This window comes from Ambystoma mexicanum, chromosome 3p, assembly GCF_040938575.1.
Source record: "Ambystoma mexicanum isolate Mex_15411 chromosome 3p, UKY_AmexF1_1, whole genome shotgun sequence".
Taxonomy (NCBI): Eukaryota; Metazoa; Chordata; class Amphibia; order Caudata; family Ambystomatidae; genus Ambystoma; species Ambystoma mexicanum.
The window spans coordinates 567460927-567476109 of NC_090925.1; the positions used below are offsets into that span (position 1 = coordinate 567460927).

A 15183-nucleotide genomic window follows, 5' to 3' on the forward strand; every position below is an offset into this window, starting at 1 on the left:
ATTTGTCTGGGTAAATTAATATGCAGACAGCTGAAGCAAGAACACCTAAATAGCTCCCATTAACACACTGGAATACGACGTGACATGAAACAGAATCTTCTTTGACGTCTAAAAGGAAATCCTACACAATTTGGTTTTGGGCATTTTGGAAAGTGCATGGGGGACTGGGGAGAATCTGAGATTATCACTTGGTAGGGTGCAGAGCCATGTTAATTCCCACTAGAGCAGAACCAGCCAGGGGAGATTTCCCTAACACGATTTCAGAACTTCAGAAACTACTGCGAAGGAAGGGAAAGTTCAAACACATTAAAAAATGTGAGTGGGATCTTTAAAGTAAAGAAGAAAACAATAATTCCATATAAGTGTGTGTTTTGTTCTAAGGTTTATATGACGGGCTGTCCTCAAAAGCATAGTGGTGTACAATTGCCACGTTAATGCAAGTCCCGGTGCTGTGCGTGGGATCTGATTCAAAACTATAATTACTGGAAGTGGCCTAATGCCAAAAACTCTTAATACAGAGCTATTGAACATGTGTGACAATCTGGTCTGCACCGTACTCACCTGGAATGTATTAAATTCAGTGCCTTCACAGCGTGCGTGAGCCAGAGGTCAGTCAGGGCTTCCATCTCGGCTCGAAGTTGCAGCCATGCCTCCCTTTTAGGAGCACCTATCAAACCTGGGGTGTGAAATAACAAAGACACATCAGAATATTGTATGTTCATGTACAGGTTTATACGGGTAAGGCCATGAGTCAAAGACCTAAGGAGCCGTTTGTACTGCTGTCGATCATCACCTTGCGACTCAAGCCTTAGGATAGACTATTAACAGGAGCTGTGGTTAGTAGATAACTTCCAGTGATAGGACAGCCCTCATGGGAATGTACCGTTGTATCCAAAAGCAAGAGGTTTGTAATTTAAATCTTAAGCATTTTTTCTAATAGGCATACTTTACAAGAAAGGTAGGGAGGCAACCCCTTTTTTCATGATCCGAGAAGTATCTGTGGAGTAGGACCTCATTATAGGAATGGTGATGAAGGTAAAAACGTAGTATTTTAGATACCTCCTATTTTTAAAATTCCACCTCAATATGAGATGGCATTGTATAAGATAGCATGGCCTACATAGAAAGTAGGAAATGGGATAAATCACTCATCTACCACATGCAGTACTTTCACAGTTGCCCGTGTGCGAGTGTGCACACTCATTTGGTGTTTGCATTCAGAACCCATCACCCGCTTGTGGGGTATTGCATGGGAATTGCCAGCAGACAGGTGTGGCTGTTTGGGTTCTGGCATATGTTCTGCACTTTACGGTTCAGTAAAAATGGTTCACCTCTGTTTTTAATATGGAAGAAAATAAGAATGGCTGCACGTTATATTCATGCATGAAACCATCTCAGTATAGACACAGAGAAAATTATACTGCAGCAAATGAAATAATTTGTTTCTGAAAACATTAGTGGGGCCAGGTGAAGCCCTGTCAGCGTAGCAACACTGTTCCTTCCGCTGACTTCTCTTTTGTACATCATTGGTATCATGTGCTTAATTTCACTATGAACAGTTGGCGTGGCCATAGAACTACAACTCCCAGAAAGCATTTTCATCAAATGAGAACCCGCGTGTCCTGGTGAGATGACACTTTAATAAACTGCAATTGGACCAGTCCATGCATTAGATTTCACTACACTTTCACTATGTCGAAAGGGAATTGTGGCCTAGCTGTAACCACACATTGTAGTTTTGCTAAACAAATTACAATGGTTTTCAAGAGCAAGTAATAGCAGACAATCCACCTAGAGAACGCCTGCAGTAGACACCCATGGCACTGCATAATAATTTATGAACACCCTATTGTGGGAGAAAGCAAGGTCTCAATTTTCTTAACTGGAAACATGGCCCGCCCTAGAGTCCCTGCCGCTGTTAAACGCTGCATTGGTCGTCAGTTGCCTTGTCGGCTGTTTATGGCGCGAAACAATACTTTATTGGAGATTAAAGGAGCCACTTTCATAGATGAATGCTCACCTCCTACATTGTTTTTGTAGGTGTTGTACATCTCCTTCACTCTTCGGTAGCGGAATGCTAATTTCCTCATCCAGTCCACTCCCCCGTGTACGCCAGAGCCCAGGCAGAGATTTGCACCAGCCGCTGAACTGTGGAAGCCGTCTGCGGAGAAGTTATATGTGCTGTGGGAGAGGAAGGAGGCAAGGCGTGAGCGTGAATGGCATGTGGAAAGGTTAGGCTGTGGAAACGGTCGGGTAGACAGCAAGACATCCATGCCAGAGTCCCAGCAGACTGAGGCACACAGCGAATGAATGGCACTCACGCAAAGAACTGGAGTTAACCCTTAAGCTATCCTTTCCAGTTACAGTGCAGGAGGGGAAACAGTGCTTTTCCAGGTTTTTTTGCTCACACGTCCATATTTTATTTATTTAATGGAAGTTGTAACATTGAGCGGATGACCAATGTCCTTAACAATGTGTGACGGTATGTGGATATAAGACCAGATGATGCAGGGGAGGTGAACCACAGACACGGACAGTAGAGCATGAACGGGTTAGTGGAGGAAGTGCTACGTTTTGGGATGATGGGGTGAGCGATAAGTGCCGTAGGGTTGTCGTAGAGGGGGAGAGGAGAACAAGGAGATGTGGTGTGCGTAGAATACTATACAAGTGCTTCTTCAGAAAGGAGGAGAGCGAGGATGTTGGATTTAAATACAGATACAGTGGGAGTAGTGCGGAGAGGGAGAGGAAGAGCATTTCAGAGCAAGGAAGCGAGGAGAGGAAGAGAGCAGAAATAAGAGGGGACACTAAGACCGGCAAGGAGGTGAGCCAAGGATGATTCTAGGGAGCGAGGGGGACACACATATCCAGTTGGACTTCATCCTGAAGGAATTTTTGATGAATCCTACGCATATTATTAAATGCTTTTTCATTCGTTGCATTTCCAATCAAATTTCAAACTTTTACATGTATCTTGTTTGTGCTTTGAACGTAGGTGGGAACAGGCAGTACCCATTTGTCCTTTTGGCAGAAGCCCATTGTGGCCGGGAGAGTTGTGCACCTAAGCACCACATATAACTGATTTATGAAAACATGCCACAGTAATAAAGAGAATGACGGCAGTGGTGGGTCTGAATAATCAGATCATTGCAGAATTAATGTCCTACGATGAACGTGACGTCAGATGAGTGTTTCAGGATGAGCCTGCCAATAAGCCTGTGGTTGACTGAGTCCTGCTACCCACTACAGAATGACCAAGGGGTTGGCATGCAATGTAAATGCCCTATACAGAATTCATGAATGTGTGCCTGCATTAGCTAATGGATTTGTAGAGGCTCGTGGTTTCCAAGGATAGAGTCAAGCACGTTTGACTTGGGATTTGAACTGAACTCTCATTTTGGCGTTTATAAAACGTGGTCCCTTTCTTTTGGACAATCTTCCCTTAGAGCAATGAATTCTAATTATAATTGTTCTTTCATATTGCACTTAATACAGTTTCTAAGCAAGACCGAGATTCGAACCTGTGTTGCTATGTGTTGTCTTGCTTCCAAGACAAATGTGCTGCCCCTGAACTATCCTCCCAAGAGGCCTATTGGAATTAAAGGGGGCATTCCAACAATCTGTGGCCTCCAGCTGGGTCCATTGCAGACCTAGTGTCCATTCAGAGGCGTCACCCTGTTGCGTTCACACCCCATTTAACTAGTCCATCGTGCCTGCATGGATAACAGAAAAGGCTGTTGGAGTTCAGTTATAACTCATATCTAATCACCACTATTTATTGGACGTATTTCTGATTAATTAACTAGACATGGTATAAACATAGGGTGATCAGATTTTCAAGACGGAATTCTGGGCCGGCCAACAACATAAAGTAACTACTCCCTCACAGCTTCTCCCTCACTTCCCTGACACCTTCCCAGGCCCCTCCCCTCCCCATATCACCATTTCCAGCACTGCTCCTCTATATAAATAATATAATTTAGAATGTTGTGTGGGTTTGGCTCTGAATGTTAGCAGGTTTATTAAAAATGAGCTGTTTCTCCGATTGATATTAAGGACTTGCTGTTCATTTGTGTCCTAGCTGGTCTCTGTGGCACAATCAGTTAATGCGTGTGGCTGGTACCTGAACGATTGGGGGTTCAAGCCCATCCTGTGATGTCTGATCACCATACATAACAAAGTTCTGATCCTAACAAAGAGATAATAAATGTCCTTAGCTGCACCTCTCCACCAGTTATTCACGAAACGAGCATCGATCACTCGGTTTGCAGGAATGGTTTGGCACGACACCAATAATTCCAGAAAATGCAAAGAAGGAGTTGGAGCTCAGGTTTTTAAATGGAGCATCAGGGCGTAGGGCGTCAAGAGAGTGACCCACTCAAGTGTGTGCGGGATTGCCTATCCCCGCAACATAAATGTAGGCTGCTGCAAATGGCTTCTGTTGTGTTATGCTTTTTGTAACATACTTAGCCCTGGCAATAGGTGCACCGATTGCTCCTATTTTGAAGATACGTGGTATGCAGGGAGCAAACCCAATAATCTATGGTCACTATCAAAGCAACTACAAACAAATGCTGGCAGAGCTTTTAATAGCGTTTCTGAAGCCAAAGGTCATACGCTGGCTGCAGCCTATTACACATTTTCAATGTAGCTTTGGTCCCAGTAGGTGGCAAACGCAGAAGGGCATGCAGCATAAATGCCAGGTATTCATGAGTAGTACGGCAGGTGATTTCTGGGCTCTCCAGATGGTTCTGACAACAACTCCCATCAGTCCTAGCCAGCATCGTCAATGATTAGGGATCATTGGAGTTGTAGTCCAAAAGATCTTGAGAGAGGCAGGTGCGGACCTCTCTATGGCCTTGTCGCACAGGCATTTTCATGCGCTGTGTGAGGTTTCTAAGCAATTGGGAGCTTTTATCTCTTTCTTTAAGGGTGTAATTTAGAGACCAACTTTATTTTGGACTAACCGTAAGGAGGGGGGGGGGGTGTCAAGCTGGAGTTCAAGTAAGCCAGGTGAAGCGAGCATTTACAGAGTCCAGTTAGGACTAGAGACCAGGGAGCCATCCCTCAGAGTGTTGGCTGGTGGGAAAGAAAGGGGACATGATTTGAGGCGGCAAAGAATTGTGTGGCAGCATTAACGTGGGTGTCCATGCTCAAGTCACGCGCAGCACTTCAGACTTTTAAAGAGCTGCCCAGAAAAGACAGACAAGAGAAAAACAAGACCAGGGAAGTACAATGTTTTTGCTTGGCCTAATGGAGAGACATTTGCATCTCAAAACATATTTTTGTTATAAATCAAAAGCATATAATGTTTACGGTACAAAACAAGGATGTTTTCTAAATATTTGGCCCATTTCCTCCAGGCATTCAGAGGTAAAGCATCTCCCTCTAGTGGGAAATTGCTCTAAAAGTTAACGCCAATGCACTCTGCTTCACCAAGATATCAAATATATTACATACAAAAAACAAAGCAGCGCCTACAATTTACATGAGCGAGTGACGCGCCCCCAATTCACAACAGCGATGCAAGGGCACATTATTTAATCTTTTGCGAATCTCCCCAAGGGAGATCAGAAAGGTTTTTGTGTTATTTTAACATCGATTTCCTTTATGAATCACATACATTTGAATGGTTTGCAATTTACAACCATGTGGCAAATGCATTAATGACAAAGGACACTTACCTATTTTAGACGTGCCGTGTACACAGGCAAACACACCTGATTCACATAAGGAGAAAGGTGTGCAAATTAACCACATGTTCCTTAACTTTTGAGAATCAGCCACAAGGATCCCCATAAGGTAGGTTGCCTAAGGTTTAAGTAATTTGGAATGTGCATTTCCTTTTGTGAATCGCTATCCTGGCGTGGGTGGAAGTGCTGCTTTCCGTTTAAGATTTTCTACCCTGATGTAGGTGGAAGTTTTGCTTTCCTTTATGATTTGCTACCCTGATGTCGGTGGAAGTGCTGCTTTCCTTCATGATTTGCTACCCTACTGTGGGTGTAAGTACTGCTTTCCTTTTATGGTCTGCTACCCCGATGTGGGTGGAAGTGCTGCTTTCCTTTTATGTTTTCCTACCCTGATGTGGGTGGACGTTCTGTTTTCCTTTATGATTTGCTACCCTAATGTGGGTGGAAGTGCTGCTTTTCTTTTATGATTTGCTACCCTCATGTGGGTGGAAGTGCTGCTTTCCTTTTATGTTTTCCTACCCTGATGTGGGTGGACGTTCTGTTTTCCTTTATGATTTGCTACCCTAATGTGGGTGGAAGTGCTGCTTTCCTTTTATGTTTTCCTACCCTGATGTGGGTGGACGTTCTGTTTTCCTTTATGATTTGCTACCCTAATGTGGGTGGAAGTGCTGCTTTTCTTTTATGATTTGCTACCCTCATGTGGGTGGAAGTTCTGCTTTCCTTTATGATTTGCTACCCTCATGTGGGTGGAAGTGCTGCTTTTCTTTTATGATTTGCTACCCACATGTGGGTAGAAGTTCTGCTTTACTTTATGATTTGCTACCCTAATGTGGGTGGAAGTGCTGCTTTTCTTTTATGATTTGCTACCCTCATGTGGGTGGAAGTTCTGCTTTCCTTTATGATTTGCTACCCTCATGTGGGTGGAAGTGCTGCTTTTCTTTTATGATTTGCTACCCTCATGTGGGTGGAAGTGCTGCTTTACTTTTATGATTTGCTACTCTAATGAGGGTAGAAATGCTAACCTGATGTGGTTGAAGTGCTGCTTTCCTTTATGATTTGTTACCCTAATGTGGATGGAAGTGCGCTTCCCTTTTATGATTTGCTAACCTGATGTGGGTGGAAGTGCTGCTTTCCTTTATGATATGCTACCCTAATGTGGCTAGAAGTGTTGCTTTCCTTTTTTGATTTACTACCTTAATGTGGGTGGAAGTGCTGCTTTGCTTTTATGATTTGCTACCCTGATGTGGGTAAAGTGCTGCTTTCCTTTATGATTTGCTACCCTAATGTGGATGAAGTACTGCTTTCCTTTTATGATCTGCTACCCTAATGTGGCTAGAAGCACTGCTTTCCTTTTAGGATTTGCTACCCTGATGTGGGTGAAGTGCTTCTTTCCTTCACGATTTGCTACCCTAATCTAAGTGCTGGTTTCCTTCTATGATTTGCTACCCGATGTGCGGGGAAGTGCTTGTTTCCTTTATGATTTGCTACCCTAATGCAGTTGGAAATGCTGCTTTCCTTTTATGTTTTGCTACCCTAATCTGGGTGAAGTACTGCTTTTCTTTTATGATTTGCTATCCTAATGTCGGCGGAGGTGCTGCTTTCCATCTATGATTTGCTACCCTAATGTCGGTGGAAGTGGTGCGGCTTTCTTTTTGTGAATTCATACTATAATGTTGGAGAAAATAAAAGGGCCACTATGGCTTTCACGACCCCGTCGTTGGGGTTGGGGGCGGTGGACAGGACTGGTAACCCGGCAGCCCGAACTAAAGATGGCTGCCGCCATATGGGAAAGGGACTATGTTGTGAGGAGAGCAGGGATCGGAGCACAAAGCTCTGGTCCCTGGCAAGTAAGTGCAGAGGGAGGGAGGGAGTGGAAAGTGGAAGGATTTGCTTTGAAGTGGGTGCGGAGGTGGGTAGTGAACAGGGTGAAACTCCTTGTTGTCTCCCCACATAAAATAGAAAATAAAATGTCACATCCCAGAGAAAGGCCTCGGGTGGCTAGAAGCAGCAGACAGAGAATGTCTATTCTTGCCTGCTGTCTTAACCACCTCAAGAGCTGACGGCCCTTCCGCGGGTGCAACTTTACTTTTGTGCCTTAGTCCCTTTTATGTTCTAAGAGAATCAGTAATTTTGGCAAATAAATTAATTGGGAGACAAAAAAACACAAAACAGACTTAGAAACACTGTTCATACAAGCAATGACGATATTGTCAACTTTACAGAAGGATTGAGACAGAAGAGTCCAGAACAGCACAGAGCTCCATTTTTAACATGACTCAAGGGCGATCTAAACAATTAAACTTGTGATAGACCAGACATGCACAAATGACCACTAAGTGGTTTTCCATCAATGTACATATGGTCAAGACATTATCCGTCTGCAGAAAAAAGTCTTGAATCAGATGCAGTCAAAGTCGAGGATAAAAGCCTGAGGTATTTTGGCACATTTTAGGTATTTAGGATGATATGGAATCAGGCCAGTGCGCCAAGGATCATAATGCTGGAAAGTAGTTTTCAAAGCCCTTGCTATGAGAATGATGAAATACTTTGAAAAGGAAGAGGGGGGGGGGCAATATCGACCTGCATGCATTGCATCCATGCGTAAACTCTGATGCAGTTTATGGCACATTCCTAAAATGTGAATGTAAATGGAGCTTAAATCGATTCCATGTTTGAATTTCTGCTGCAAAAGTGCACTGAGTACTAATAGTTCACTATGTGTATTTTTGCGTTTTTCGTGATTCTGTTTGCACAAAGTAATCAGTAATAGCCAAGAATCCCAGCGTCAAGTGAAACACAGAGATGTGGAGGCTGTTGAGCATTGAAGTCAAAGATGGATTTCAGTGGTTCCCTTGCAGCATCTTGGCCAGGCTCCAAGGTGCCCAAACCAGTGTTGAGATGGTTTAGATATGTAGGGAGGGCCAGGGGTCGCTTCCTCTGTTCTTTGGGTGCTGGGAGACCTAGTTGGGGCTCATGGGGCAAGGTAAGTACGTTCTTCTCCCTTTCCCAAAAAGGGTCTGAAGAGAGCACTTGCATAGTTCTGTTACGTCCAGTGAGCAAGGTTCTGGGTACCAGTGTCTCAGTTGCAGTAAGCCTTGTCCAGTCAGCTGGTCCTCCCAAACAGGCCCTTGGGATGGTTAAGGTGAAGAGCTTTCCTCTTCCTTGCAGTTCCTGTTCTTCATCTTTCCTGCAGAGGACTTTGGAGTAGACTGTACTCGCAATCAGGTTTCAGCTAATCTTTCTTCAAGCAGTTTTCCAAAGATGAATCGCCGCCCACCCTCCCCACATTATATACACAAAATGCCAAACCAATTAGTCCAAAGCAAGCCTGTTAAAATTCCAACCCAGGCTGCTGTAATAAATGCACTTTACCTTCTGGTATCAAAGCTTGAGTGTATTGTCTGTAGGTAATTGGGAGACGGAGGGAGACAGGATGTTTTTGGGAGACTTTGCAAAATCCAAGATGGTAAGATCCCTCTGTGCGCTAAAGCTCTCTTCTGGGCTACTTTAACTCCACCCCCTTCCCCAGGTGGCCTACATTGAATTGACTCCAGTAATGAGCACCTTGGTGAGAGCTGGCCTTTTTAATGTCAGGGTTGCCTTTGAAGTGCCTATTCCCAGCTGAACCCCTAGAGAGTGTTCCTGCTCTCTGGAGGATGTGACCAGCCTTCTTCAGGGGGGTGAAAGTGGGGCTTTGAGGGTGGGACCACGTGGTTGTTGTAGGCTTGCCAACCCAGGCTGCTTAAATCACACCAGTCCCTGCCATGAATCCGTCATTGCTGATCAAGCAGACAATAAAATGACATCAAATGCTTGTGGATGTATAGTTGTGTAATCTCAGTAGGCATCATGTTAAAACAAGACACGGCTTATATTTGCTTTTCAACAACTGCCACAAGCCTGCTTTGGAACACAATTGTGATATTTTGAACCAGGGCTGCATACAGCTGAACATCCACCTCTTGGTAGCAGAATGTGTCTTTTTAATCTGCCTTTTTGCCATTGCAGGTCAGCTTCTGGAATATCAGTAGACTGTCCCAGCCAGGTACATGGTTGTATTATGCTCTTTGGCACGGAGCATTACATGAAAGTGGGGCCTGTTTAGCAGATCTCAGTTTCAGAAACAGAATGACCCGTATAATGTTATAGTTATTAAAATAAACTCTGGTAATCCTGCCCTCACCAGATGGCATTCTTTAACAGATTGATGCTATAAGAGAAGGGCATACTGCCATTTCCATTGCAAGGAACCAGAATTAAATCATTAGGAGCACACAAAGTTATATTGTAGAGTACAACATACATACAGCAGTGCTGCATGCAGGCAGAGTTAATTCCGTGGGATTTCCAAACATCTGACAGTGTCCCCCCCCCCCCCCACATGTATTAGGATGGAAATCAATCCCATATCCAGAAATTAAATAGCTTAGCCATCAATACAGGTGTCCATAACAAAGGTAATGTGCACAACTCTTAGTCATGGGGAGCTATACAAGAGAGTATCGAATACTTTAAAAGTGGAGATTACTTGTTACAACCAGGACACCAAATATTCTGTGTAGCCACAATGTCCTTTTTAAACATGTACATAATGAGCAGGAAAGCAGCTAAATAGCATTTGTAATGTATTTTAAGAGTCCCTATCACAAGGTGTACCCAGGCTTTCTTGGGGTGAAGGTGGGGACAGAGTTGTAGGGTCAACGTAACATCTGGCAGAAGTCTGGAGTCCCAGACTGAAAGAAAAGCAACATGGAAACCCAGCCTACTCCTGTAGCCAGACAAGGACAGCAGGAAGCGCGGGTAGAGACGGCATACATCACTGAAGCCAACAGCAAATAACAATGGCTGTCCTGATGGGATGATATATGTACATCAGCAACATCCTGACCTTGGGGCTGAGCAGTGCTATATCAAGGACACCACCATAGATAGCAATGGCAGGAATATGTTTTCCCAAATGAAGTCAGATTTACGAGGAGGTAGGTTTTTACAGACAAAGGACTATGGGTTAACCCTCGAAGAAACCACTTAATAATGCTATAGTAACATCTTTGTTTGACTAAGCCAATTTACACAATCTAAGGTCATGAAAGTCTGATGAACTATGGATAATGCATAAGGAATTTCACAGCTTGGTTTTGGTTAGGCACTGGCGAGACGAGAGAAACCACAGCTTGGATTCGACCAGCATTTTGATGTTCATCTTTTGATGCTATCTTCCCTTATGGTACTCGAACTGCTCACAATGACATTGGGTGTCCGTGCTTCAGTTCAAGGGAAAATGAAGTGGGGTCCGGTCCCATTTCTCGCAGGCAGCCTCAATCTGAAACTCCCTCCATCTTTGCAGGCAATTGGCACAGACATGCTGTTCTGCATACACTTAAGAACATGACTCTTTGTGAACTCATTCAGTGCATTTTTCCACATGTCACGGTCATGCTATTCCTGAGCAACTATCGTCCATGTGCTGTTGTAGAGATCTTCCTGGCAGACTTACACTACACAAAATACTATTACGGGGAGGATGAGTCGACATCTGGAGAAAATGTGAAGTGTAGTGAGCCAGAGGGATAAAAGATGGTGGATGAGCCAAGGGAAAGAAGGCAAAGGAAGGATGAACCAGACAGAACAATTGGGATGAGCCAAAGTGAGAAACTTTGAGAGAGGTTTATCCAGAGGAACAAATTGTGAGATGGACAATCATCAACACGGAGAAATGTGGAGGGTTGAAAAGTCAGAGGCAGAACATGTCATCAGAAAAGGAAGAGTTGGGGGTACGGGGGAAGGCCGCCAATGATACTATTCCGATTACATAGCAAGGGTGAGGAAGCAAGACTCGCAGTTATGCAATGGTTTTTAAAAATAAAATATGGCATATAGATGTCAGAGTTCTTCTCTGATCAGCAAGAAACAAATCTGACACTGGACGCACAAATAAAATGCAGTGACCAACATTCAAGAAAGCCATGGAAGCTACCAGGGAACATCAACAACTTTTCCATCAAACCATCAACACTCTTTGACGACAACCAATGACTCATGCAACCAATGACTCATGCTCTAGTTTAAAGCGAGGTTTGTTGGGAGCAACTCAATATCTGTATTATTCTATGGGCTGCGTGGGTAAACTGGTTTACAGAGGTTTGTGCTTGCTCTAAATATTCTATTACAGTATCCAAAGCAGTTGGAATGGTTCCGCAGCTGAAAGGCAACGAGAATGAATACCCTTGCGTGTTCATAAATTGTATAACATGTGTAGGAGGAAGCAGCGTGACCAATAATGTTATTCACACCATCAATTAGCCTCCGGCTGTCTCTGTGACTACGTGAAATAATTGGATTGAAGATTAGGTTTCCGGAAATTCCTCACCTTAAATCTTGTCCATTGTCATCGGAAGACACATCGTCTATGTGTATCTGGTCGCACTCCTGAAAAATGCAACAACAACAATGAGAGTTTCGTTTGAAGCAGCAGAACAGGGTTTCAAATGGCAACAAGCGCTCAGAGGCAGAAACTGTGCGAGGAAACCCACATGATACCCGCTGCTGCACCAATATTCTCAAGCACATTCCGCAGAATTCATTAACGCTAATCCTAAGAAGCAGAGCAACTGCTTTGGCAGGAACATGAATAGGCTTTCTCTGAAACAAGGGCGGCCAAGGTCAGAACAGCAGGCTCTACTTGATTTCTTAATGGGGTGAGAGCAGTTTTATACCAGTGCGTTTTTGGGGTTTGGCACACAGCTATCATACCGCCTTCTCTACAAATAGTTTTGCCACTCTATCAGCATTTAACTGAACAATTAATATTTTGAAAACATAGTTATTTGATTAAATTTCATTAATGATGCTAAAAATGCCTAACATCAGAATAAACAGAATTCCCTCATCAATATTTTCCTAGACGCTAGTAGCGAAAACAACGCCACCAGGTTGCACAGTATTTTGATGAATAATCTTTCCCTGTTACTTGGTTTTCTTCCTGGTGAAACTAGGATTCATTCATTCACTATTCGTGGCCCCCTTGGTTCCAATGTGAATTTTCGGGATTATAAACAAATATTAAATGCATCTACCTATATAAGCCATCCATTAATCGTATTCAATCTCAGGTAGCAAGCAGGACCTTGGACTAAAGACGCTAATATATTCAACAGTCAAATGAAAAATGAAGATCAGAGGTGTGTGGTATGTGTTGTGAAATCTTTCTGTTTCTAATGCCTCGGTGCTGGAGGTCTACAGATTCACATGAGGCAGGAAACGTGCTCCTGGTGTAGCTGGGCTTTCTTGCTGCTCCCTCTACTCTATCCACAGGCTGCGCACTGCTACAGGTGTAAACGGGTGTTTTTGTGATATACAATGCAACACAAACCGAATGTGGTGTGTGAGTAGGTGTGGAATGTAAGGACGAAGAGGATAGGGAAAAGCCTAGAGCAGGCCTCTGCAACCTGTGGCTCTCCAGGTGTGTTGGACTACAACTCCCATGACCTCTAACCATTGACTTTGCTAGCTAGTGTTGATGGTATTTGTAGTCCAAAACATCTGAACAGGTTGCAGACCCCTAGCTCCTAGAGCATATGTTGGTTAGTGAGCTGGACCAGTGCATGTTTGATGTATGTGTTCTCTATTGTGGTTTTCCAAGTGGTTTCTATGCTGCCTTTCACAACCAATGAATCATATATCTGGTTGTGTCTTTTGTAATCCAACACAAGCTCATCAGCACGATTACATCCAAATATATTTGCCCCCTTTTTATTTGTAGAAGCAGACACATGAGTGGTATATGTAGCTCGAAGCTGTGGCCACATCTCCCCAGTCACATTGCCATGACTCCAAACAGAAGGCTCATGCATGTTCAAAATGGCCTGTCCCACATGCAAAGCTGGATATCTTTAATACACATAAAAACCAAGCAGAAAATCTGTCTCGGGCCCCTAAAACAGCACGCAGCAAAGGACTATGTTTGGAAATATCAGAATTTAAGAAGCAACAAAACACTGTGCCAAACCTTGTCTGGAGGGTCCTCGACGATACAGAACTCTCTTCCACTAGATTTACGCCACGCTCCTTCGCTCATTGCATTCAACCAAAACTTGAAACCCCTCCTCCTCAAAAAACACCTAATGGTTAAGTTCTCGTGCAATATGGATCCCACAGTCCATACACACCAATCTGTTGATGAGACCCAAGATTAAATCTCCCTTTCATCCCACTGTGACCATATGCCTCCAGATCCATGACCTTCCTAATCCAACAGTGCCTGAACCAACTTGCAATAGTGACCGTGTTTTAGAGAAAACTTCGAGAAAAGATTACATTAAAATGTTTTATCTCAGATTTTCATCTCCTCTAAAATGCAAAGCCTGATAATCAACTGACATCAAACGAGCAGCACGTATTTTTAGGTATCTTAATTCTCTCCCCTCACCCAGGAAATATCATGTGTGCCAGAGCTGTACAAATGTGAATAACTGAACATGTAGATGTTGATGTTGAGTACCCAATTAGACATTGCATTTTGGCTCCTAACATCTCTCCACGCATTCCTCCATGCCACTCCATTCAGGCGTGGCTTTCTTCACTACTTACTCAACTTTGCAATACCATAAGGTTTTTTATGGTATCTTCCTTCAGTCGGAGCACAATGTCTCTAAAATGAGGACTTGGCTATCCTTCTGCCAAAGCTGCCATTCTATAACAACATGACTTCATGCTCAATTCCTTGAGCCCGTGGGGGTGCTTAGCGTTTCCTTTCAGGCCCCTTGACAGGCTAGATTCATAGCAATCCAAATCCAATTGTTACACTATAACAAATAGCTGGTTGAACAGTGAAAAGAAACATCTGCTAAGTGCAAGATGACCTGATTCAATGCAACAAAACCTGTGAAATTCATTGAGTGTGGGAAGTGATGACCATATTAACTCATCATGTCCCGAGTGATGTCATTTTGCATCTCCTTGCAAATCCCTTCTGTGATATCATGTATGCGCTCATGGGCTTTGCAACAGGGGGTAGGAGCTGGTGCCAAGTTAAGATAGTCACCACTTCCCACACCGACTGAATTTCAAGCGTTTTGTTGCTTGAATCAGATCACCTGAACTCTCTCTTAACTCATGTTTTTTCACAGAATTGTAAGGCTTTTGTTATATTATAGTTTCTTTGGGACGCACTGACCTTGACCCTTGGCCATGACAAGTGTCCATGGGAATGGTGAGTGACCCCAACCTACAGTCCAAGGCTCCTAACCCCCTAGCAACCTCAGGCTCTACTGCCCATCAGCCATTTTCAGTGACCCAACAGTCATGGCACAGTCTGTGCCCTTGTCCAATGTCCATTTTGATCCCACAGTTTAAAAAAAAAAAAACTGGACCTTAAGGTGGTGGAGTGTCCACATGCCACAGCCTTCTGCCATGCCCACTGTCCATGTTGTACCAAATAATAATAAAAACATAACTGGAGGGTTCAGAGTCCATTGGCCACAGCCGTGTCCAGTGT

The 15183-nt window shown here is 43.7% G+C and overlaps 1 protein-coding gene across 2 annotated transcripts in view; it reads right to left on the bottom strand.

Annotated features, from left to right (window-relative positions):
- EYA2 (EYA transcriptional coactivator and phosphatase 2) overlaps positions 1-15183 on the bottom strand; it is a 319923-nt gene that overhangs the window by 28562 nt on the left and 276178 nt on the right. For both annotated transcript variants that reach the window (XM_069651298.1, XM_069651299.1), the window contains exons 11-13: positions 12058-12116; positions 2021-2181; positions 562-676 (exon numbers count right to left, since the gene is read on the bottom strand). In XM_069651298.1, coding sequence (XP_069507399.1) covers positions 562-676; positions 2021-2181; positions 12058-12116 — 335 coding nt within the window. The remainder of the gene's footprint in view (positions 1-561; positions 677-2020; positions 2182-12057; positions 12117-15183) is intronic.